The sequence below is a fragment of the Aquila chrysaetos genome, chromosome 18, assembly GCF_900496995.4.
Source record: "Aquila chrysaetos chrysaetos chromosome 18, bAquChr1.4, whole genome shotgun sequence".
Classification (NCBI taxonomy): domain Eukaryota; kingdom Metazoa; phylum Chordata; class Aves; order Accipitriformes; family Accipitridae; genus Aquila; species Aquila chrysaetos.
In genome coordinates, this window is record NC_044021.1 from 11902089 (window position 1) to 11927498 (window position 25410).

At 37.8% G+C, this 25410-nt stretch overlaps 1 protein-coding gene across 4 annotated transcripts in view; it reads right to left on the minus strand.

The window, feature by feature from the left end:
- Positions 1 to 25410, minus strand: part of DROSHA (drosha ribonuclease III) — a 76397-nt gene that overhangs the window by 19533 nt on the left and 31454 nt on the right. For all 4 annotated transcript variants that reach the window (XR_005930801.1, XM_030041657.2, XM_030041655.2 and 1 more), the window contains 9 exons: positions 23686 to 23810; positions 20377 to 20476; positions 17273 to 17380; positions 12461 to 12568; positions 9881 to 10019; positions 9148 to 9208; positions 7148 to 7207; positions 5072 to 5171; positions 2194 to 2296 (listed from right to left, as the gene is read on the minus strand). Coding sequence is in view for 3 of the 4 variants with exons in the window: in XM_030041657.2 (XP_029897517.1) it covers positions 2194 to 2296; positions 5072 to 5171; positions 7148 to 7207; positions 9148 to 9208; positions 9881 to 10019; positions 12461 to 12568; positions 17273 to 17380; positions 20377 to 20476; positions 23686 to 23810 (904 nt within the window). In the remaining variant the exon portion in view is untranslated. The remainder of the gene's footprint in view (positions 1 to 2193; positions 2297 to 5071; positions 5172 to 7147; positions 7208 to 9147; positions 9209 to 9880; positions 10020 to 12460; positions 12569 to 17272; positions 17381 to 20376; positions 20477 to 23685; positions 23811 to 25410) is intronic.

Genomic DNA, 25410 nt, shown 5'->3' on the forward strand with positions numbered 1-25410 from the left:
ACCAGAAGCAATCTATTTCTAAAAGTAGTTTCCAGTAAACAGCTAACTATACCATACATGTAGATAATGAAAGCCATGAAATACATTTCAATAGCTAGCAAATAATTGTCATTTATTCTGTACTTTCAACAACATTACATTTGGCATATAAACGATGTATCAGGACTATTCCAAACCTCAATGTCTCCCCAGTATCACAATAATACATTGTCTGAACTGGAAACTGCACCTCTACATCTCTCAGTTTCTGGAGATTATGATAATTTTTTTTTTTTTTTTTTTTTTTTCCCCAAACTGCATATACAGCCCTCACTAGCCCTCCACATGCCCTTTAGTAACAATCTCTGCAAAACTTGTGCTAGCATATTATATTGTTCGGGTGTACCATATACACTCTGTATCTGCACAGGCACTTTATAAATTCAGTATCAACATTTTGTCCTTTGATACTCTTTACAGGAGGGCTTCTAAAAACCTCAAACTAGTTCTTGTAAGCACATCCATATAAAAGCAGAGGGAATACACAGCCACATGAAGAACACAGAGAAAGGAAGTCAATGTTCCCACATACAGGGAGAACATGGTTTGCCTTGCTGTGTCTTTCCCTCTCTCTTTCCTTTTAATTCCTCTCTAGGTCAACTACTTACTTTGGACTCTTTGGAGAACAGTTTGGAGGTTTGTAAGACTATCTTGCTAGAGGCATATTATGAGAGCACAGAATTTCAAACAGGTCCTAGGCAGCCTGCTTATACATTTGGTTATTATTTTCATCACAGGGAAGAAGCACCAGACTTTTAGAAAGGTTCTCAAGTAGGAGCTCCAGACCCCACATATACTTTTATAGTCCCTTAACAAGCTCCCAGATTTTAGCTATGGCCCTGACAAAATCTTATTGCTCAATTAACTTTGTGAACCACTTTGTATTGGAGGTTAAACAGCAAGCCTGCTCTCTTAGCAAATCACAATGCTTGCCAAATCATCCTCATCATTACATCCTAGACAAGCTGAAGTATATGAACAAAGCCACAGATACATATCTAGTGTTCCTGTTCTGTTTGTTTTTTTATTTTTAAATTAAAGATCAAAGCACTCACGGAAAGCAAAATAGAGTTAAAAAGAAAACTCTTATTTCTTGATAAGATGAAATGCAATTTGGCCCAAGGCAGAATGCACAGAACTGCTGACAACTAAGCCAACTATGATCTATTTTTCAAAGCAGGACAAAATGCTTTAGGAGCTTGTGTAGCATGTAAAGACCTGGATCAGGGCTAAACCATTCCCATAGCTAATATCATGTACAGTACATTTGGATTAATATGAAGCCAAATCAGTGAGATTTAGCTTGCTTTGTGTATTCAAACAAATGAAGTTTTATAAAACATGCTATTTAAAATAGAGCTCATGTGGATGTAACAGATCAGATTTCCGCCTTCCTGCTTATTTGGTCACCGTGGTCAGGCAGTCCTGATTTCTTTTCCAACATAAATTTATCGACTAGCGCAGCCAGTCACTAACCAGCATCTTAGTGCCCAACAGCAAATTTGACACAACTCCCCTTCAGCCTCAGCTAGAGGGTTTTGGTAGGTTTATTACACCAGCCACGGCATATTACCATGCTTTTTATTTATAAGGAAAATACAAAGCCCCAAAAATATTTACTTGGCAAATGTCATGTTTAATTCATAGCAGAAGGTTAGCAGGGCACAGAAGAAGCGGGCTGGTGACTCGGTTGGGAGTTCCTGGTGCATTCAGAAAGCAAGCTGCAGAGTTTAAAATTCAGGGCTGAAATGCGACTCCACATTTTGCAGGCCTCTGCAAGTACTATTGGAAGCAGCGAACCTGTACTTTTCCTGCCAGGCCATGGTGACTGAACTACTCCCCCCAGATGACTGCAGGTGGCAGGCCATGGTGGCGCAGGAGAGGTGGAGTTCTGCGGTGACGGACAGAAGCGCTACACCGCGACGGTGTGAAATGGCAGGATACAGATGAGATTTTCTTTGTAATACTGCACACTCATGTTACAGATGCAGCATACGTGCAGGAGATGTGAAGAGGTGAGGAAGATTTAAGAAGCTTTACTATCGCCTTACTAACACTACTTAATACAGACCCATGTCTCCTCCATCACAGTCAACATGGCATGTAGACATATTAAAACTTAACTGTCTGCACACACGAATACACACACTTTACCTATTAGGGCTTCAAAGCAGTTGGCCATGGCATGGCGGAGATCCGATTCCCTGCAAAGGTCTGGACCATGAGCATAAAGCATAAATCGATCTAGTTCCAGCTTCTGCAGAATATGTGCAAAGAGTTAAAACCATGGCTTTAGAAGTACAAGAGTACCAGTTCTAGTCACTAGAGTTCAATTACGCTATTATTATGCGGCAACTGGGTCTGAGGGAACTTTAAAGCTTTTCTCCATAGTTTCAGTTCAGACATACGCTAAAATTAGAAGACTTCATATTTGTTTATCAGAGGCAAACAACTAGAGTGTGATAGCGTGGGAAAGCTAGGAATTATCAAACCAAAATGTCAAGGGAAGCCAGATCAAAACATGTTACTAGTGAGATTTAGGAATGAGTTCAAGAGGAGGGCTGAGGGTGTGACAGAAAAATAGCCTGATACCGGCTGGATGGTGCAACGCGCTGTGTTTCTTGCTGGTAGTTTGCCCTCATGTGATTTGCCTTCAGAAATGCCAAAGGAACATTCAAAGGGAGGGGAGTTAACACTGAGGAAAAGATTTTGCCTATAAGAAGAAGATAAAGTAGAACCGTGAGGAACAGGGACTCTGGTAGACACAATCCATTGAACATCTGTCTTTTTCCTCTAAGAGTGCCAACAGGTGGCAGTAACAAAAGCCTCTGGGCACTGCAAGCAGGAGACTGATATTTTAACCCGCAGTGCCACCTAGCTTTCTTTTTCCTTTCAAACGTGCATCATTAACATTCATCTGTTGCCTAAACCATAGTTCTGCTTGTCAGTCAGAATCTCAGGTAGTGAGTCAGATAACTTATATAATATATGATAATTCTGCTATAGAAATGCAGGCAAGAGCTACTAGATTCTCTTTACATATTCATCTTTTTGACACAAAACCATTACTGTGATTTTTAAAGAATAGATTTGTGCATCTTGCAAAGTTTGGATGAGAATAGGTTCTTCCCAGCTGGGTGTAAGTTTCTACTGACTAATTTTTCATTAACTTTCAACTTCATCCTCCTAGATTATATTTAAGAGGTAAAAGTGGAGACTAAGTTGTTTGAGGTGCGTGGTTTAGACACATTTCAATTCAAAAAAAGGAGTCTTCCATTTTCAATGAATGAGAGCCTATTCGCTGCTCCAGAACACAGGGAATTACCACTTACAATGTTCCATCGCACTTCATAAAGTGCAGGAGCACTCGTTACAGTCAACATTAAAAGTGGAACATCAGTTGTTTTATATCGAATTTAAACTTCTTACAGTTTATTGTCATTTGTTCAAGTTAACAGGTGTTGTTTGGGTGTTGGTGTGTCTCCCCCACCTCCAATGGCTTATCTCCATTTTTGGAGCTTGCATTCAGCTTTTTTTGCATGTGTTTTGCTTCTCATTTTTTGATCACAACACGTTTCAGATTATTTTTACAATTTCTGCTACAATGTCCCTTAGAAGCTACAGAAATTTATTGTTTGATCCTCAATTAAAACAGCATTCCACACACACGAGAGAAATTGATGAGCTGAGAATTACATTGAGTAAATAAACTGAATGCAACATGACACTGCAGGGGATAATTAAAGGGGATGAAACCAGGAACACTGTATAAGATATACAAGAGGAAAGAAGGGTAAGTTGGGAAATCAGGAATGTACAGATATCTAATGTTTACAGTTTTATCTAACATAAATAAATACAGTTTAAAAAAGTTGCAATAATTTTTTTTTTTTTTAAATTGTCCATGTACAATGATAAAGACTGTGAGCAGACATTAAGATTATATGAGCTTTCCTGATGCAGGTGTTAAAATAGTAACATGAATTCAAATGTCAGGCAGTTCAATACCATATTTGTAAACAAACCCCTGATTTGAAACATTTCAATCAATTCATGCTTATGTAAATCATTAAAGAAAGCTTTAGAGAAAAATTATTGTGTTCACTGCCTACCCTATGCCTCTCCTGAGAAAGGAGCAAAAAGATGACATGTTGGAAATCACGCAGTTTTTGCCAAAATCTCAAGACTGGATATGCTTGTTTAAATTACTACGTGACTATGAACACAGAAGATTAAAAGAGCACTTGAAAACTATCAGCAGTACACAGGGGACACGTTTGCACGCATGCGTGCATGCACAGCTTAATACATTACATCAGTAAGTCTCAGACTTTTTTAAAAAACATGCTAGCAAAATCAAGTATAAGGGAATACCAAATTATCTATGAATAGAGACTTAATCAACTTTCTGTATCATATTCCCACGCCCCAGTATCATGTAGAAAAACTCTGTCATTCACAGAATTAAATGAAATAAAATTCAGAGGCATCTCAATTTTTCACATGAGATAATACAGCTTTTCACCAAAAGCCTTTTTAACATATTTGTCTTTCACAGTGAATCTGAAAATGACTGTGGAGGTTAAGGAGCAGACAAAATTATCTCCCCGCCCCCCGCCCTTTCTGTACCACCTGCTGCCATGTTTTCCCCATGTATTCTATCAGGAAGTCCTTTTATAAACAACCAGTTTGTCTCTTTTTCTTCACTAAATTTCTACTACCTACTTTATTACCTGTGCAATCTAAAGCTAAATATAAACACACCTTCAACATAAGCATCCTAAAACTTATCCTTCTGCCTGCAAAAATTGCTCCTTCTAAAAACATGGTTTGGAGAAAACACTAAGTCCTACTTCATCTTTAAAATCTACTTTCAAATTGAAAAGAGTTCCTGTATACCAAATCTTGTACACAAAACACAGTAAAGACACTGATGTTCAAAAAGCAGGCAGATCCCTCAACAAACAGTCCACGCACGCGCTAATAGTACCCTACCTATGGGTGTCAAATACAGAGATGTGTACAACTGTACCTTAGCCAACATGGCCAGGTGTTGGTTCTGTACAATAGCAGTGCGGTACGTTGCTAATCCTCCTTCCTCCAAAGTGGGAAACAGGTAGTACAAGTGGACACTGGCAAAACAAAAATCAAATCGGATGCTGTCAGCATTTGGTTAAAAATTAAGCACATGTGTCTCTAGGGAACTGTGCCTTTCCCTCAGATCCTAGCTGGTAACACAGGTCCCTTCCCAAGGTGGCAACTCAGCTTGAAGTAAGGTAAAGAAACAAACATTAGAACAATGCTCAATAATATTTGACTGGATAGCATTTGGCAGCAGGGGAGGAAGAGTGCTGTTTCTCTACTGGGCAGCACATAATCTCTAAATCCCTGCAATGACATGCAGTTCCATCATCTGAAGGTTATCAGCAGCAGTGGGTTCAGCAAGGTTGACACCTAGAGGATGCTGAGGAATAAAGCACAAGGGAACCATCAGCCTTGAGAAACTGTGCAGCAGGTACGCAGTGCTTTAAGATGATACTACTGATGCAGGCTGGACCACCACTCAGGGTATTTGTTTTACAAGTTTCTTACAGCACTTCAGCAGGTGCTAATGGAGCCAAAGAACAGAACTCAACAACCTGTATTTATCAAATATGTGAAGTCATTAATACCACAGAAAAAAAAAAGAGTAAAAATTATAGACTTTCTACTGCCTTTAATGATATTTGTTATCATGCAACTAAGATACTTCGTAGAACAGAAACAAAACAGAAAAAAGTAATTCAGTGATCCAACCAAGATCTGAGTAACAGATAAATGATTCTGAATATCTTCATGTAGGACTACCTAACCCATGTCGGAAAGAAGTTAATACAGAGAGGGTTTTCAACATCCCACAAATAAAGCAGTGGATGGCACTAATTATTAAAATATTTTATTAACCCAGTACACAGGGAGAAAAGTGCAGATGGATGCAGGATTATTTAAGGACAAAAATTGCTATAAAACTTAGAGCAATCTAAATCTAATCAAGCATCATAATTCACAAAAGCAGAGACCTGAAGTCAAGAGAGTTAGGAAAAAAAATTCAGACTTAAATAGATGCTTACATGCTCTGTTGAACAGAAATGTAGCTCAGGTTTTTTCTGACTCGAGACAAAAGTTAGCTCAGAAAGTCAACTGATGGTTGATGAACAATGACAATGAAAAATGCAAGACATTTTAATCAGCAAGTCTTCCATCTTACCAGCCTGTACTGTTGTACAAGAGAAAAGGCCATGGGTTTTAAGGGCACTGAAGACCTTTATAGACAAATAGCTTTTAATACTGAGTAGCTAATGGCTAGTAGAATGGAGATATAAGGGCAGTTTTGTTATTCATATAACAAACTTGCTTAAAGAGAAGCTTTACAGTAAACAAGACTACTCCCCTATTAAAAACAGTAGAACAAAACAGCTGAAAATGGATTATAATCTTTACTTTGTGCAACTGCCTGCCTCTAGTAACTCAGGTGAGAGAGGCCAATGGAGGTAACTGATAATATCACTGCATTGTTCACTGATTTCAGTATACTCAACGCAGACCAAAACTGGAACAATTTTTGATGAATCATGTTTTTTTGTTATTACTTCTAAATAAATTACATTTGTGCTCAACTATTTTATTTACATACAGACATTATGGAAGCTACAGGCCTAATAACTGGAAATATAAGAATTGCAACACATTCAATATTACCAATAAATGCTTTTCACTTGCAACTAGAAAGAACTCATGGAAACAAAATGGCATGCTAAGAAAAATATCCTTCCTTTGAAAAAAGGGTACAAAGTTCAACTTGTCTGTAGCTGAATAATCTCTAACCCCAATCAACTTGAAATTGCACTCCATGAAACAGAAACTCCAGCTTTTCATTCTGTAATCTTCCCTGTTGTACCATCAGTACTGAAGGAATTTTCAAGAGAGCTGCGTGCAGATGTGCAGCTCTAAGTATCAGGCAGGACTGCAAACATACACAGTCATAAAGTAGACACTGCAAAGCTTAATAAGCCCAACGGTATGACAGTAACATACAAAGGTGAGGACTGTTGAAGAATTCCCCATTTACCTTGTTAAGAACTCCACCACAGCATCTCCCAGAAATTCTAAACGCTCGTTGTGGTTAATCCTGAAAAAGGCATTTTAAGGTTTACTATCGTCTAAGTAACAAATGCTGGTTATTTACACAATACAATTACAACAAATCAGACTTGATTGCTAATCAGCCATGATAGACATTTTTGCAGCCTCCCCCACCCTTTCTGGGTTACAATCATTTCTAAAACAGAATAACAACTACCTGAATCTTGAAACTCAGGACTGACACCACCACCTTTGAAATTTTCAGATGTTCCATTCTGAGCTACTGTCAGAGCTTAATAAATGGAGAAAGGAAACAGTACCATTGATTGGCACTGAGGTCGGGTTTCTTTGTCCATCAGACAGCACCAGGAGACTGAAACAAACAGCCTGTCTTCAGTGTTGTGCATGCAACTGGGGAAATGTACGTAATTAACATCAACACCAGCAGGGTATGATGACTCTGCAACAGATTCGTTGGTATGGCAGAGCTACAATGGAGTTAAGTACTTTCACTTTTCATAGCACCTTTAAATGCCCTGTTTTCTGTAACTTTCTTCAAGCTCAAAAGAAAAAATGGCTGTACAAGATGATGCATTCAAGCATGCCATTAAGCTAGTAGAATCTTATATTTCCTGTGTTTTCCTTTTCTTCTATCACTGCTCCTGATTTTCCTTTGTTTTGCATAAAGTTTCATTTCCTCCAAGCTCTCTGCCTGTTTATGTAACAAAGGACTAACAGGACACAGCAGCCAAAAAAGGACGTGAGTTTGTCTTTGAATATATACAAATTTCTGCTCTACACATCAAAGCATGTAAGTAGCACCATTTTGACTTCACACATGATTGTAACAGAATCAAGGCCATTGCCACAGAGGGGTTTTTTTCATCCAGAAGATCCTTCTCTAATGTCTGACAGCTTTTATCGTAATTCGTACTCCCCCAACAATTATACAGTTACTCTAATTTCTGAAATAGCAGGCGTTTGTTATGGGCTGAAAGAATTCAAGTACCTCTGCTGTGTAAAACAATAAAGTGTGAGCAAAACTACAACTCCTCTGTGTAGCAACATAGCAGAAAAGACAGATCTCTCAGAAGTGGGATCTTACATTTGTGTGTTATTTTGTGAGAATTAATGCAATTTAGCCTTATCTCACATTATCTTATAGAGGGCTGAAATAAGCTTGAGGCTGACTCTCAAAGAAAAGGGCATGGTCTAGCTGAAACAGCACTTGGGGAACACTGCAACAATAATTTATTCAGAATTCAACTTCTCCCATTCCCGAGCTTCCTCCAAAATGATGACTCTTAAAAGGCCAGTTATAGCACTAGTTATAAACTAAAATACACTCTGCCCTCTAGTTCACACATTTAGGAGATTCCACATGCAACTGTTTCTTGCATTAGCCCTATGAGCTTTGTTTATTCACTTTGGCTAAATATGGTGCTTGTGGCTATAAACCACATCTTAAACATTATTTATTTGGACAGAATTCTTAGTGGTCATTTAAGGATTATTACATTACAACATTAATCGTTTTTGCATGTCTTTAAATTGGACCAGTAAATCAGCAAAGCCCATGTTCAGTATCACACTCATGTTAACAAGGTGCCATGTCAGGAAGGTACTACTGTGAGGAAACGTGATGGAGTATCCAATTTATAGCAATGATAACAATAACAACAAATCTTATTTTATTTGGCAGAAAGCAAAAAGGTAGCCTTTTAGTCCTCCTCATTTCAAGGATAAACAAAAATGATAGAATTATCTGTTAAAACCTTCCTCAGGAGTTTTCTGCAGGCATGACCAAACATTTACTATGTCACTGCTAATGGAGGTTCAGCATGTCTTCATAATATAAAAGTGAATTGAAAATGACTTTTCATTTCAACTATTTGCAAAAGCTGCTGCTGACAGTAAGTTGGTTGTTTCTATTAAATATCTCCCCCTGCAACAACTTCCCTACTTGCAAACAATTATTTTCCTTACCTGGAAGGAGCTGGATCATCCTGTCCCAAACGAGACATAATATTTATCAGGGTGTTTATCCCTAGAAATATAAACAACACACTATTAAATAAACAACCACTATTTCAATTTGAATAGACTTAGAAAATAATTACTCAAAATGTTACTTTGTAGTTGCTGTCCACAAGATCATCCTGTTATTTCCAGGGTTTACTTAGAGCAAGTATAATCCTTACAGGTGCTCTCTGCCTAACTGATCGCAGTCCCATTACAATACTATCGTATTTTTGCGTTCAGACACCCTGATTAAAATACCACCTTTGTACGAAAAAGACATTCCGAACATACATAAACAATTTACTTCATTACAGCTGAATATACTTTTAAGGGGTAATGAATATTCTGCAGCAGACAGACCACATATTTTCACATTAATAAGACATTTTTACAAAATATCCTCCAGTTTGCTCACCATATTGAGCAGCAAATTAAGGAAACAATACTTGCCAAAGATCAAAGAAAATACATCCTCCCACTTATTATCCTTGCTCTTTCTCAGCTCTCTACTTGTTGATTAATTTGCAAAATCCAGTCTTTTAGAAAGATCTCACTGGTGTCTGTGTATAACCATTGAAATCCTCCACTGAAGGAAGCTCTCAGAAGAACAATGGCCAACGAAATAATAATGGACAAAAGGTTTTATTACTGATTAAGTGTTCAGTGAGAGAAAAATGGTAGTGGTGTAACAGCATACCTTTTTTTCTCATGTGCATATGGTGAACTTTTCTATCTCCATACTTTGGCTGTCGAATCCCACAGTTGGATAAGGAATTTCTGGCATGATCTGGATTCATTCCAAAGTTTAAGTGATGGCTTGGATGAGTCATGGCAAGCTATAAAGTAGCACATACAGGAAAAAAAAGTCTTAGATGTATTTTTGCAAATGTAAGGAAAAAAAAAAATCTTAGACTGGTAGCTAATAATTGTTATTTTTTAGTTTTAAGAAAGGCTATAAAGTGACATCATCAATTAGTAGCTTGGTTCCAGCAATTTAAGTGTAGGAGGTACTATTTCAGATGTCAGAAAGAACATTTATGCCCAATCATCAGTTTAACTAATTAACTTTCAACAGTTTTTTTTTTTTCTTTAAAGAAAAATTAGTTTAGAAGAGAAAAAGCATGAACTGTCAATTTGCCCTAAGAGTTTTGTTTACCAGTTTTGCTGAACTGATTTTGATACATTTGCTTATTTAAACATATATTCACACTAACATTGCAGCATAAACATTCATATTAAAAATATGAACAACTAAAAGAGCTTCTCAACCATTCACATATTTGATTTAGGTTATTTAAATATAAAACTTTCCTACTTCAAAAAAACTAACAAGTGGATTATCTCTGGTTATTTACAGAAGAACTCTTTCCGTCTTGCCTATACAGGGCCACTCTTCAATTGGAAGTGAACAGCAATGGCAGGATTGGTCTTCTGTTTTACATTTATACCATCTAGCATTATCAAAAGCTTACTCTGCTGCTGACACCACCACTACAAAAATGGCAGCAGTAAATAGAACTACAGCTAGCTTTTATGACTCCATTCTGCAGACTCACACATTTTCTCCTTTACACAGACACACCTAAAAATATTATGCATGTATAAATGTATGTGTACACACACCTTGTATATAAAACAAGAGACACATTGGCAAATTCAAGCTGCAGAAGGTTACTTCTTAAACACCTGCAGGACTGGTGCTGCAGGCTATGAGCAAAGACATTCCAGTAGTTCATTCAAACATTGTCTGTAGCTTTCCAAACACAAGACTTAGAGAAGTTTTTATTTTAATTATTTTAGAGAGTAAAATTATATTTAATCAACAACAAGAACTTTCTCCAAGTCCTTTTTAATTCCTCGCTAATATTAGTAAGTTTGTCATAATTGCACATTCTCAACTTCTGCTCCATCTGAACTGGATGACACATGACAACTTCTCTGAATAGTTAAATTAGTGTAATCTTTCTTGCCCAGACTGTACTTCAAAAAAAAATACATCATGATGAAACAGGTGCAAAATTACACATCTAATATCGCCTATGCTTAAGTAGGTGATTGGTACTATATACATTTTTAAAAAGCTCTTTCTCTTCTGGAACAAGTTTGTAGGTTTTAAATAAATTTGCATAGGGATCAAGCATTTAAAAGTACTTTTGTTATAACTAAACATTATTTTGACTAATGCTGACACACTTGATTTCATGCTTTCTCCCCTTTTTGATTGCAATTTGCTTTTTGGTTTGTGTGTTTGGTCTCAACATTTTGAAGATTTCCATCATTGCATTTTTATCTTTCATATTAAAACTAAGGCAGCCTGCAAACAAGTAAATCCTACAAGATGCAAAATGTTTAATGTAACTTTCAGTAGGACTAGCCCTGGAACCAACTTCTAGAAAACAGAGAAGCTGTGAGAAAAGATTTCCTCATAAGCTTAAAGTAGTTCAGGAGTAAAGTCTCCATACAAATACAGAAACTGCATGTTTTGAACTTGAAGAAAATTCACCTTTCTCAGCCCCAGTCAGTGGAGGGAGATGATGCTTATTTCAGAGGGAAATCCTGAACAGAAATCTCCATTTCCCTTCAGAAACTTCAGAAAAAAAACGTAAGGAGAAAGGGGCCACTATCCCAAGAGTCAGCCTTCTGGAGCTGATCAGTTCCAAATATGCACTTACATAAATGACTGGTTATGCAACACGGATGCATTTAGAACAAATAAGAAATTCTCCTCTCCAATTCCTGCCCCTGTTTGTAAATGCAAAAATTTCATCATGTACTTGTAGAAATCAAGAGTCAAACAGAAGTTTGCCAATTCCTTTTCACTAGCTATAAATCCAAAATAAAAAGGCAACACTTAAGTTATTCTTTTTTTAAACAACAGACTATAAAAGGAAGAACAAAGGCGTGTACGGTCATCTACAGAATAACACTGTATTCTTCACAAATACCTAAAAAAAGAACTTAGATGGAAATAACGAGTAATGTACCCAACAGTCTTTTCAGTAAGCATATCTTTGTCTTTCCACACGTTACAAGCAAATCCAGACCTACCACTAGAGCAAAGGTAGGTGTGTGTCTACAGGCACAATAGATGTCTCTATTTACAAGTCTCTTGGGATCACTGAAACTTCTGAAAGATCTGCAGTGCAAGTAATCAAGTACGTCCAAGCTGTGGCAATGCAGTGCATTTCTCAAGTTTGTACAGCAGGCAGGATTATGGATAAACTCAATAATATTAGGAAGACAAACCAGCAAGTAGTTAATTTTTTTCATATCTTACCTGCAGCAAGCACCTATCTCGAAAAGTGTAGCCTATCAATTTGTCCAAATGCATCAGACACTGATGGTAGCGGACATGGTGGGTAAGGACAGGAAGCATCATTGCATGCTAAAAAACAATTGCAATAAGGAAAAGCATTCAACTTCAGTGTACAGAGTACTCAGTTGACTGAGCTATAAATACAAACACTTTCCATTAGTCACAACACTGAGTTTTACTGTTTTGGTTTAAATGAGAAAAAAAAAATATCACATTTTCCCAACCTTCATCATCAGAGCACTTAAATCATATTTGTCCATCTGCATAACCACAGGGGGGACACAGCCCCACTCAGACTAAATAAATAAATACATAAAACCAGTCTTCTACTTAAGTATTTTGAATGAGGTAAAAAATGTCTGGTCAATAGTAACATCAAATTTCAGTAAGCTGTGACTGAATATGACACTATACGTTTGTACCTTCTCATTTAACACCCTGCAGTTTTACATTAGTACCAAAGATGAAGAAAGAGCATTTCCCCTCTGCCTCATAACATTAGGGAAGAACCACTTTATACCACTTTAACCAGTTTTCCACAAACAACAGTAGCTACTTGATTTTTAAGCACAGTTATTAGTGCCTTGCTTCATTTCCTTCTGAGGAAGAATTAGGGGCTTTTTGAAATGCTGTAGTCTGGCATAACCTGGCTTAATGTGCTAAAAAGTATCAGAAAAGTTGCTGTTTGATCATCTAGGAAACAGATAATGTTTTTCTGTTAGGGAAAATGTCAATAAAAATTTAACTAATTATGTTGCAAAACCAAAACTCTCCCTCTTTCGTTGTTTTAAAGCAGGAATTCTACACTAATATTGACTTTGGAAGGATCTAGGTTGAAATAAGCAAGTAGTACAGTTTATCAGTAAAGTAGTACAGCAAGTACAATATCAATGTCAAAAATCTTGTGTAAGAGTAAAAAGTAAGAGCTACATGAGAAATGTATTTAAAGAATTTTATGCATGTGACCATTTCTGTGACGCTGACATCAAATTTCAGTTCTTCTAATCATTCCTATTAGTGACATGACATGAATATATTCAAAAGAATGACGTGTTTTAAGGGAATCAAAATCTGAGGGCTGTCACTATTAATTTCAGAAAGAGCAATGTGTATGATTACAGAAGATGAGTATACAGTTTGGAGAGATGCAAGAAAAAAGCATACAAAGCAGATGATGTATAATTTACAGAATAAATGATGTTATGGATTTCTGCATGTCATTAAAGAAAGAACAGCAGAAAATACAAACAGGTGAATGTTAAAAGATTGCGAAATCAAGAATAACCAATGGCAATACTTTCTGTTTAAGTAAGACTGTGAAATTCTTGAGAACTGAACACATAGCTGGAAGGGAATCATAGCATCATTTAGGTTGGAAAAGACTTTTAAGATCATCGAGTCCCACCGTTAACTTAACACTGCCAACTCCACCACTAAACTGCGTCCCTAAATGCCACGTCTACATGTCTTTTAAATACCTCCAAGGATGGTGACTCAACCACTTCCCTGGGCAGCCTGTTCCAGTCAGTGCCTGACAACACTTTGGGTGAAGAAATTTTCCCTAATGTCCAACCTAAACCTCCCCTGGTGCAACTTGAGGCTGTTTTCTTTTGTCCTATTGCTTGTTACTTGGGAGAAGAGACTTGACACCCACCTTGCTACAACCTCCTTTCAGGTAGTTGTAGGGAGCGATAAGGTCTCCCCTCAGCCTCCTTTTCTGCAGAGTAAACAACCCCAGGTCCCTCAGCCGCTCCTAGTAAGGCTTGTGTTGTAGACCCTTTACCTGCTTCGCTGCCCTTCTCTGGACGCACTCCAGCACGTCAATGTCTGTGTTGTAGTGAGGGGTCCGAAACTGGACACAGTATTCGAGGTGCGGCCTCACCAGTGCTGAGTACGGGGGGACAATCACTTCCCTGCTCCTGCTGGCCACACTATTTTTGATACAAGCCACGATGCTATTAGCTTTCTTGGCTACCTAGGCACACTGCTGGCTCATATTCATCTGGCTGTCAACCAACACCCCCAGGTCCTTCTCCGGCAGATGGAAGTAGCTAGTTAACAGAAAGGAAAAGACTCTCTGGATCTCTGAATGGCAGAAAATTTCAAAACAAGTCCAAGCAAACTGAGTAAGTGTAAGTGAAATTTTATTTTGTTACCATGTCACTCATTTAGAGTTTTCTGAGGGTAATTTACAAGCTAGGAGAACACCCCTCTTTATCTCCATATAAACTGTACAGGTGTACTTCCTATGTCTTCCTTCACAGAAGAAATTAATTAAAAAAACCCCAAACAAAAACAAAGGAAAAAAACAACCCAAAACTTGTTTCATGGGACAACTCTGCTTCCCTGCCTGACTGTTCCACTGCACCAGGCAGAAAGAGTCCCTCAATCAAGGTTTAATATTCTTTATACCAATACATGTGGCCCCAAGTTTGAGGGCTGAAATATAGTTTTAGATTTTTGTCAGCTGTGGTGCAGTGAACGAAAAGCCTTTAATTTGACTCTTGCAGTTATATCGACAAAGTGGCGTTTTCATGGCACTAAATACTTGATTGATTCACTTAATGTGTTATGTAGGATTTTAACTATTTGATGTTTCTGATGTTTTATGTATTTATCTCTTTATAAGAAAATAAAATATATGCTTTAAAAAATTGTATTAGGCTAAAGAATGGCTAGTGATTAAAAAGAAAGTCTCCTGAAACCATATGGCCACAGGAGCTATCCCATAACTTTGGTATTTGCATCTGGTCATAAACATACAAGTAACTTCTTTTTTTGTTTTTAAATATATATGATTGTAACTATGTTAACTATGCATGTTCTTTTCCTGCTGCAGCTGGCATGGCAAGGCAAGGAATCTCTTGGGTGCTCCCAGCTAGTGCCACTATCCCCCAGGCTGGCAGATGCTCCTGAGCTGAACCTACTAAGAAGAACCAGGTGAGCTAAAATATTTTGAAATGCATCATTTCTCTCCTTACCCTAAACACTTAACACAGCTGTTGAGGGCACACCAGCAACAATACAGGCAATGGGGGCGGGGGGGGGCAGGGGGAGGTATCTTCTCAACATGGCCCCATCCTGCCAGACTGCATAGTAAGTGCTGCCCAGCTTAGTGCCAAGCTGTGCACTTCATCTACTGGATAACTTTAAGTGAGCCTGGCAGAACACAGCCATTTTACATTTTTGGAACATTTCACTCACCCTTTTTCCTCCCCCTCCAAGCAGTTCACTTCTGAGACTGCAAAGACCAGTGTCATTACTGCTACGTGGAACTTAAAGCAACTATAAGCTATCAGAGTGACTTAAAAGAGTTTCAATCTTCTAAACTGCAATGCTTTTAAAAGCATTAATTTTAAATTACTGCACTTTAGCTCTGCCCACAGAGTTGATTTATGCGTATTTAGGTTTAGTCTCTTTAATCTGGGAAAAAGCATGTAGCAACAGCAGCAGTCTTTCATTTTACAGATACACAGTTTGCCTACTCTTGGCCTCTCAAAGAAATCAAATCAAAGGACCTTCACACCAGAACTGGCTGATTTAGATGTTATGGCTGCAGGTGGGCACAAAAACGCAAAATAGCTTTACTTTCATCATTCTTTGGTGTTTTGCTGTCCTTCAACAACAAAACAAAACAGGAATATCCAAGATGACATTAAGACATGAATCACAGAAATTATAACACAGAACTGTTTCAAAGCTCCTAAATTAGAAATTTACACTGTTTACTTAACCTGTAAAAACAGATACAGTTCACAACAAAAAATTAGAAAAGGGCTGTAATTTTCCCCAGCTATTTGAGAAGATACTGTTCCACTATTCTCTTTCTTTGACTTCAGAAGCAATAGTAGAATCACAAGAAACATTTCAGACAGAAGAAAAACAATTTTAGTTATTAGCATTTCTCTCCTGTTAGAATTTCCCCTTTGGCCTTACCAGACTTCTAAGATAACAGCGGGATTTCTACCTGTACCTTTGCCTAGCAACACCCAAAGTTTATACTTAATACTGTTAAGTTAATATTAAATTATAAGCCTGTTAATTATTAAATAACATCTCCAAAACAACAGCTAAAAGAAGAATGATGCAATTATACCCTAGTAAATTTATTTGGCTGTTATAACTACTTGAATTTTACTAATGCAATAATATCTTAAAATTGCATTATTTTTATCATATCACAAAGCTGGTGGCTGTCAACTGCTTCAGAATAGGATCTGGCAGAGATCCGTACCTTGGAGATGTCATACATATGAAACAGAGTATCTGAAACATATCTTTCTACTGAGGGTCACCTGTTTTAATCCAAAAGTTAGTTGTGGTGCTTTTTTTTTTTTTTTTCTTTCAAGTAAAAAGATATTTATTCATGCTTCACTGCAAAATTTGTTTTTTTAAAAAATACCTAAATAGAAAAATACATTAAAATAAAAATATTTAAACCCAATCCAATTGATGGATGAAGAAGTCCCTGGAGTTCCATGCTAGACTCAGCATTTGGTTAACCTCCAGCCTCCAGCTGTTCATTCCTACCCCTTCTCCCTTGTTCTAATTAACGAGTGGCAAGAAAACTAAAATTTTAAAATAACTTCTTTTGGCATGTGGAGGGGGTGGACAGGACACTAGAATAGTTCCCCTAAATCAACAGATCTTATCGAGATAAAGGTATTCACTTCCATTTGCTTCTTCAGCCTAGAATCACAGCAAACTCTTGCAAGAGGTAAATGGCAGCTATTGAGAAAGAAAATACATTAGACATCTCTGCGGTTTAGTCACCTGGCAGACGTCAGAGCGTATCCCTGTTTTCCAGAATCCCTGGCTACTCAATTCAACGGTCACTTCACGTCTCATTGTGTTCTTCTGACGAATTTTCTGCAGTGCTTCCTAGACAGGGAGAGAATGGAGCTCCTGTGAAGAACTTTCTACAACAAAGCAGTATCAATGCACACGTGAGTGCGTTCACAATACCCATTGAAGGTTCACTTTTGGTGAGCAGTTTCTAAGACTAGTCCAAATCTTGTAACTGCCAGCCACAAACTGTGGTGGACATGCTGGAGTACAGTGTAGACAGAGGATTTTGATAGACCAAGAAGAGACAGCGGTGACTACATTTTTTTTACTGCAAATGACAGAACAAACCAATCCAACTCATACATCCAAGATGATATATAGGTAAGTTAAGGTCCATACAACGAAAGCACCTTCTTTACCCCTGTGTGCAAAACAACCTCTTCATTCAAGTCTGTCACCATGAGTAGTCCTGGTTTGAAGCATTCAGTAGGTGTAAAACAGGCTAAGTAAAGAAATGTTTTGTTTTGTGATCTTGGCTACTTCATAATAGTTCCTGTTCAACATTGTCAGTACTCCCAGTCTGGGGAAGGAGTTCAGCATTCACTAGTTCTGGAGCCTGTTATGATGAAATCTACCAATATTATTTCAATTAATTTTTTTTTTTAATTGTTTTGCCTTGACCACTGGCTGTTTGGTGTTGTGTAAACAGTTTATTTGTCTCCAGAAACTATGAAAGGGACAGAATCATTAAAAGAAAATATTTTTTGTAAAAATTGAATGAAAGAAAACCAGCTAAAATAAATCATCCCTGGATCAGGATCTCCTGGTTCCAATACTACAAAGGCCCCAGAGTATGCAAGCTCCCCACACAGCATGCACTAACAGTAAAGACTCCCTCAGTGCTCCTCCTTCTTCAGAACATGAAACTTTTCAAAGCTGCAACCCATCCTCCCTCTCCCTCTCCTTCTCACTACAGGGCATTTGCTCAAAGCTGTCTCTTCCCAACTTCCAGTCTGAAGCCTGTGAGCATCTCTGGGCAGGAATGGGCTCTGTCTTCTGTTCTGCAGAGACTCAGAGTGGTTCCAAGAGGCACATCTATCCAGACACAGATTCATCAAACCTCAGACACCTCAATACTGAGGTGTCTAGGGGAGGAGGCTAGTTAGTCCTGGCTCCTTTTATATTCAATGAAGGGGGATAAAAGGCTTCAAGAAACGCATTTCTCTCTCCATTGACTTCAAAGTGAGCCTTCAGGTCCAAATTTATGCACCTGCTGTAAATGCTCAAAGTTAGGTTAGAGGAACAAAGCCCCCAGGCACAACCTTGTCACAAACAATAACATCATACAACCTCATAGTAATGAATGACCAATGGCAGAGGGAACAGAGATGCTTACAGCACTGCACCCCTTGTGCATTGTATAAAATTCGCATTTCAAGGCTGTGTCATTGGCTGCTTTCTGGGACGGGTGCTACAGTGTTTGCTAGACCTAGCTGTATTTTCAGGCTGACTGACTCAGGAGAAGTCCAGTGTTACTCATAATATATGACTCATAATCTTTAAAAGCCCATGTACCAGTCAGGTGCAGCCCTACAGCTCCTTCTAAGTTACTGACATCTCCACTGGCAAAATGCATAGGTTATCCTCAGATAAAGCTTCTGTTTCAGCCCTGTATGCCTCTCTGATGGCAAACTACTTGATAAACTCATTATCCTAGATAATAAGGTCTAGAAACAAAAATCAGCATACCACCCAGTAAGTGATAAATACCGAAGGAGCATTTTATCTTTTGAAGCAAAACATAATCACCCCCCTACATCCAATCCACTGCAATTTTACAAATAAGTCATCCATTAGCCCATAATGAAAAGATGCCCATATAACAACGGTCTTCCCTTCTACTTGCTCTGAGTGTAGAACGATGTAGCAAACAAAGTCATCTCCTACAGGGACAAAATTTTTTTTTTCCTTACAACTGTGGCACAGTTAAGTCACAACACTGGTTTTTTTCCCCATTTACCAGTAAGGAAGCTAAGGGCTTATTTAATATCAGCATTAATAAAATGTTAACTAGGACTCTTGCTCATGCAACAGCATACTATGCTTTGCAGTAATAATAAAAATCAGGTGCAATGTCAACAGTATCAAACATTTACCACTACCAAAGCTACACAATTAGCAAACTGGGGAAGACTCAGGAATTGGACTCAGTGATCCTCATGGGTCCTTTCCAACTCAGGATATTCTATGATTCTATGGATCATCAGGGTTTCTAATCAATAAATAAAAACCCAACACCACTTAATTAAATTCCATCTGGTACCAAAGAAGTTAATTTCTCCTCTATGCACTCTTTACATAAGTTGTCCAATTAAAAATGCCTGGTAGACATGCACCAGACAAATTCAAAGCTTCAGTCCAAGATGTTAAAAAAATAGATACCTGAGAGCAGGCTGCTTTAGTCTATATTTAGGTGACTTTATTTTTCTGATTTTAATTTCCAATTGGTTGAGCATCTGCACTTAGGAAATGCTTATTGCTCATCACTTCGGGGGGGGGGGGGGGGGGGGAAGAGAGGAAAGGCAAAAATTCAACAAATACCTCATTTGTCATTAAAGATTACTGAAAATAACAACAACCAGATGATTTCGACTCAAAGATCTTAAGGAATGTCACTAAGACTGCCTAATAAATTACGGTTTAAAACCATGCACAAGTGTGGCAGTTTTTATCTCAGAAGAGAAATGTTTAAAATTATGAGCCAGCTAAAAGTGCACTCTGAAATAAAAACTCCTTCTCTATGCTAGCTCTTGAAACCATTAATGGCAACGGCTATAAAGAAGTTATGGTCCTATAATGATCATTTTTATAATTGGGCAAAAAACTTGCAGTAGTTTGACAGCTGAAAAAAGGAAAAAAAAAATCCATTCGCTAACAAGCAAAGATAAAAATAAAATCAGTGTTAAGAGCCTGAAAAGAAAATCTTTTGTGAGGGATCTCTACTGTCTCCCTAAACAGGGTGGTCATATGGCTTTATTCCACCCTGAATTACTGTGCTCAATTATCAGTTACAGGAAGGCCCAGCATACCTCTCTTTGTGATAATTTCTGTTTATCAGCCTGTTTGACTTTGGGACTATTAGCCAGCAGGTGACGCAGCTTCACATAACTCTTCCACAGCTTTTGGTATCTGAAGGACAAAACCAGAAAACAAATATTTTGGTCGATACAACAAAAGTCTCTCATCGTTTGTCCTTATGAACACACCAGCTGCACCCATATACACACGGATCATCTACAAGCATCTTTTTGCTCCAGAAAAAAAATCTCAAAGCATTTTCCAAGAGAGGTGGCAGTGCCTCTGCAGTTGTTCCAGCAGGCTGGACACAGCAGCAGAGAGGAGGCATTAGCGTGCAGTATGAGGTGAACAGCAAAGCTCAGGGCAGAACCCAGGCCTCCCAGATACCCACCCGTCCTCTCCGAAGAACCACTTCTGCATGCTGAAAAGACTTGCCCGCAGCATGACATCTCAATTCAGGCAGGTGAAAACTCCTTCTTCTCCACAGCGTTTACCTATCACTCACTGAAAAGCAGTAGTAACCTTTCCCAAGTGTCTGTCCTTACACTGGCTGAAACATTTCAGTGAAGCACATGAGGAAGAGCTCTACAAAGTCACGTGCAACATGAAGTCATTCTGTGAACAATGAAATAAAAGTTTCATTCCCTGTGGGTTTGTGCTGAATGGAAACAGCAAGTCAAGTTTTCTCTGTGGTTAGCATATACTTATCCATATCTGGTTTTCTCCAACCGTCTAGCCTTTTCTTATTTTGGGGGTGTTTAATTACACATGAACTTCAATAACAGAACTTTTTGCCTGGTGGGAGTCCCTCTGCGGTCTATCACAGATTTTCACAAAATGTGTAAGAACTTGCTCTCTTTGTAGATAACATCCCACCATTACATTCAGCTGCAATTGACCAACAGGTTCAAAAGCTACTATGGGAGGAGCGACCAAGAGAATCTCGACGTGGACCTTGTGTCCTTAGGAAATGATGGTATCTTCAAAATAGTATCACCTCTGTAGAGTTTTTTCAAGAAAACCCATAAAACCAGACTTTTAATAGGAAGCAGGGAATTAGAGGACAGATGGAAGAAGTTTACTTGAGTAATTTATTTTCTTTTATATTTACATTATAAAAGATGATCCTCCTCAGCAGCAACGTAGAGCAGCGGTTTTAGTAGGAAGTTACCACATTAGTGGCAAAGCAGTAAATGAAGCAGCAGCTTTTCCACTATTTCATAATCTTCCCAGCATCCCACATTCACAGGCACACAAACAGATCTTTTCTTATTGGCATTTTTTCCATAGCTATTTCTCTGCAGCATTCTTGAATGTAGACTGTCTGCCTCTAGAGATGCTGATATTTTTTGAGTCTATAAACACATCTAAAATTGTCAGTCCATAGATTTTTCTTATGATCTGCTCTCCACATTTCTGCAATCTGCAGAATAGCACATCTATTTCTGACAAATCCCCATCCAAAGAAGAAAAATGAGTTAATGAACAAATCAATCAACCAACCAGAAAACAAACAAATGCCATGAGGAGGTTTCACCCCACAAAAAAGAACCTGAAACTATGATCTACAATATGCGTTTTACTACTAGAATTAATATGGGTGAAATGAGCTCTGTTATTGCAGTTAAGTTTGAGAATTAATAAACAAATTACAATAACTAAAAAAACGTATTAGACCTCAAAGAAAAAGACACACTAGAGGAAAATCTTTTCTGGGCATTACCTATTTCACATATAAACCAGAGTTAAGCCTGAGATTTATGATGGCACCACTGAGGTCTTTCACAAAAACTGCTTTGTTACTCTGATAAAAAGAAGCACGCCTAAATTCTGTAAGCAGCTCGGGAAAAAAAAAAAAAAAAAAAGCGCCATGGAAATTTTAGAGAAAGTTAAAATTAAAAAAGTGTGGGAAGAATAATTTTTGTATCTTTATACTGTTTGCGATGCAAAGTACTAGAACTTTATGAATATTTAGAAATTCAGCATCAAAATAGAGGTGGTTCTTATATTCTTTGGTCTAATTATTTTCTTTTTATGGGTAAGAAAACTGAAAGATGAGGAGGATTAAAAGTCATGCTCAAAGCCAAAAGAAAATATGTTATTATCTGGATAAGCACTCCCTCTTCCCACTTCCCACCATATTAAATCTAAAATTCTCAGCAAGTAGTTGTAGAAGAATATGTCTGTCATATATGCACATATGAGTGTTTGGGGCTCAAAACTGCAGGTGAAATCCAACGTCCTTAAACGACACTGGAGGAAAATGTATGGGGAAAAAGACAACCTTAACTATACATGCACAAGAGATGGGCTCTATACTGTCTGTAATCATTCAGAAAGCAGATCTCCAAATCATTGGAAGAGTTCCCTGAATTTGTCAGAAATTAAGAAAATAATTGTGAACAAAATACAGCAATCACTTTAATGCCACTACACAAATCCACAGTGAAACAGTATTTCTAGCTCTGCCTTAAGTTCTGATACCCTCTCCACTCCTTCACTACATTCCTCCCAATCTCTATAAGGATATGAAAAGTACAGAGAAAAGTAGCATGGACGCAGCAGCTTCCAAGCTAGGAAACAGTATGTAGACTTGATCCTTCAAGGCATAGAAAGAGACAACTAAGTAGGATATGGCAGGGTGCAAGAAACATAAATGTCGTGAAGAAAGCAAACAGAAAATGGCTATATTCTTCATTGTTAGATCTAAGACCTGAAGAACATCTAATTAAACAATCAAGTAGCAGCTCTGAAAAAGAAGTCAGTCCTTTTTTATATGATGCACAATATTACTGGGGAAGCAATTACCTGGAATCTTCTCTCTGTCAGTAGCATAAAAAGACTCAAACAGTGATTTGAGAAATTTAGAGAAGGAAGGTCCATTCAGGGCTGTTAAACATAACTATCTAAATACATCCTCTAACTCAGAAGTCCATATGCTACAGACCTTTGGAAGCCTGGGTAAGTATTTCTCCCCCTCTCCCTTCCTGTTACACTATTTTCTCTCTGAAAACCTGCAACTGGCCTCTCAGAGAAATAACATGGAGCTTGAGGAACCTTTGGTCTGACCTAGAAGACCTGTTCTCAGGTTGAGAAATTTCGTACTGCACATGCATACACATTTCCTTCAGCAGATCCTGAATTATGCCAGAAAAAAGAGGTTATACTTATATTCTCTAATTTACAAGAGCTTGTGTCCAATGTCACAAGCACTAAGCTTTATGTTGGACTCAATTAAGCACATAAACAAGCCCTATTTAAGCCACAAATGACAACAGTAATGAGTTTCTGAATGAAAGGTGAAAGGAAAAGCATCTTACTGAGGATCTCCAGCATAACTGAGTTGAGCAGGTCGTATCCCAAAGTGGACAATAATGGGGAAAGTAATTACATCAGGATTGAACTGTTCGCGGTCCAGTTGATCAATACGAACTGAGCTGGGTTTCTAGGAGAAACAACAAAATATAAAAATTGACAACAGCTCCATGGAAAATTTGTTGCCTCTAGCCCACACCATCTAGGAACCATGAAGCAGCATTATTCCAAGCTTATTAAAATACACATAAAACTAGTCATTAATATTGTAATAAATATTTGGTAATGACAATGACTGAAACAAAGTTAATTGACTTAGCACTCTCAGCAAAAAAAAAAAGGAAGTTTTTTATTTTCATTTTACAAATTAGGAAATCTACCATTTGATTATTTCCGAGAACTTAAAGCAACTTTCTTTGGTCGAACATCACACTGGAAATAAAATTAGGATTAGCATTCTGGCATCCAAGCTCCCACATGCCCGAGTAGTTCACTAAGATCAGGTTACCTCTCTAATTTTAGTTTGGTTCCTGATTTCCCAAAGCAAGTAAAGCCATTACTAGATCCATTCAATCACACTGACTAAACAGCATTAAAAAAATTTGTCATGCTACTCTTAGAAAAGGCTCCTAGGCTGATGTGTAGAATGAGGAATACAGTCTCGTATAATGAGGAGACTTTTGTCCTTTTTATACTTCAAAACATAAGTTCTTTTTATAGTTAAAAAGGACAATATAGAAGGAGGCAACTTTCACTTCACCTCTAAAAACACAAAAAATGAGTAATTGCACATCACTGCAGAAGACATGCTGCTTACAGAGCTCTCGATCACTTATCTAACATTTAAAAACTCAGTTGAAGGTGCACAGTTTGTCTCCAAGTAAACATTTTCTCCATTACCTGGCAAGCTGCTTTGTTATGTGCCTGCTTACTCCCCACTTTGCGATCAGCTGGATGAGGCCAATATTTTCTGCTTGTCTAAGGTTTCAGAAAAAGGGCATTACTTCTAGTTACCTGCATCTCAAAACTTCTCATTTAGTATTGTGAATTTCTCAAAGATGAGTTTCAGAGTTACAGAAACAGCTCCCACCATTCTCTTCACAAAACAATAAAAATTGTGTCAAGAACAAAGCTTTTACCCTTCAAACCACCTTGGTAGAACTGTTCACAGGAATCATTTTCTGCATGGATAAGCAAAGCCAATTCTATAAATAAAGGTAAGCCTCATCAGGTGGCCACATTTCCAATCTATTCTAAAAAACCAAAAACTTACTTAAAACTTTGACATTCAGATAGAGAAACATTTTCCAAGGGAAAAATGCTTATCAGCTTCCCTTTAGACATGATGCCTGAACATAATGTTACATCTCCTCAGCCAAAAAAAGTGAAAAATAAAAAAAATTAAGTTAGTTAGCTCATGCTGCCAGGCTTAAAAAAAATAAAAAAAATAAAAAGAAGAGAAAAGGTTTTCCCCACAGCACTTCTAATAAAGAGGGATTAGGACAACAAAATCTAATGAAAAACATGTGGAGGACTTGTAGCAGGCAGAATATTGTTCTCTAAACCAGAGCTTGAACTCCCGAAATTTAAGTTTATCTGGTTTTGCGGGGTTTGCATAAAGCCAATTTGAAAAGTTTTTATCTTCACAAAAGTTGTTCGTTGCTTCCCCCCTCTCTCAACATTAAAAATGAGGACCTTCTCCCATCCCCACCCCCCTCAAAAAAGCAGCC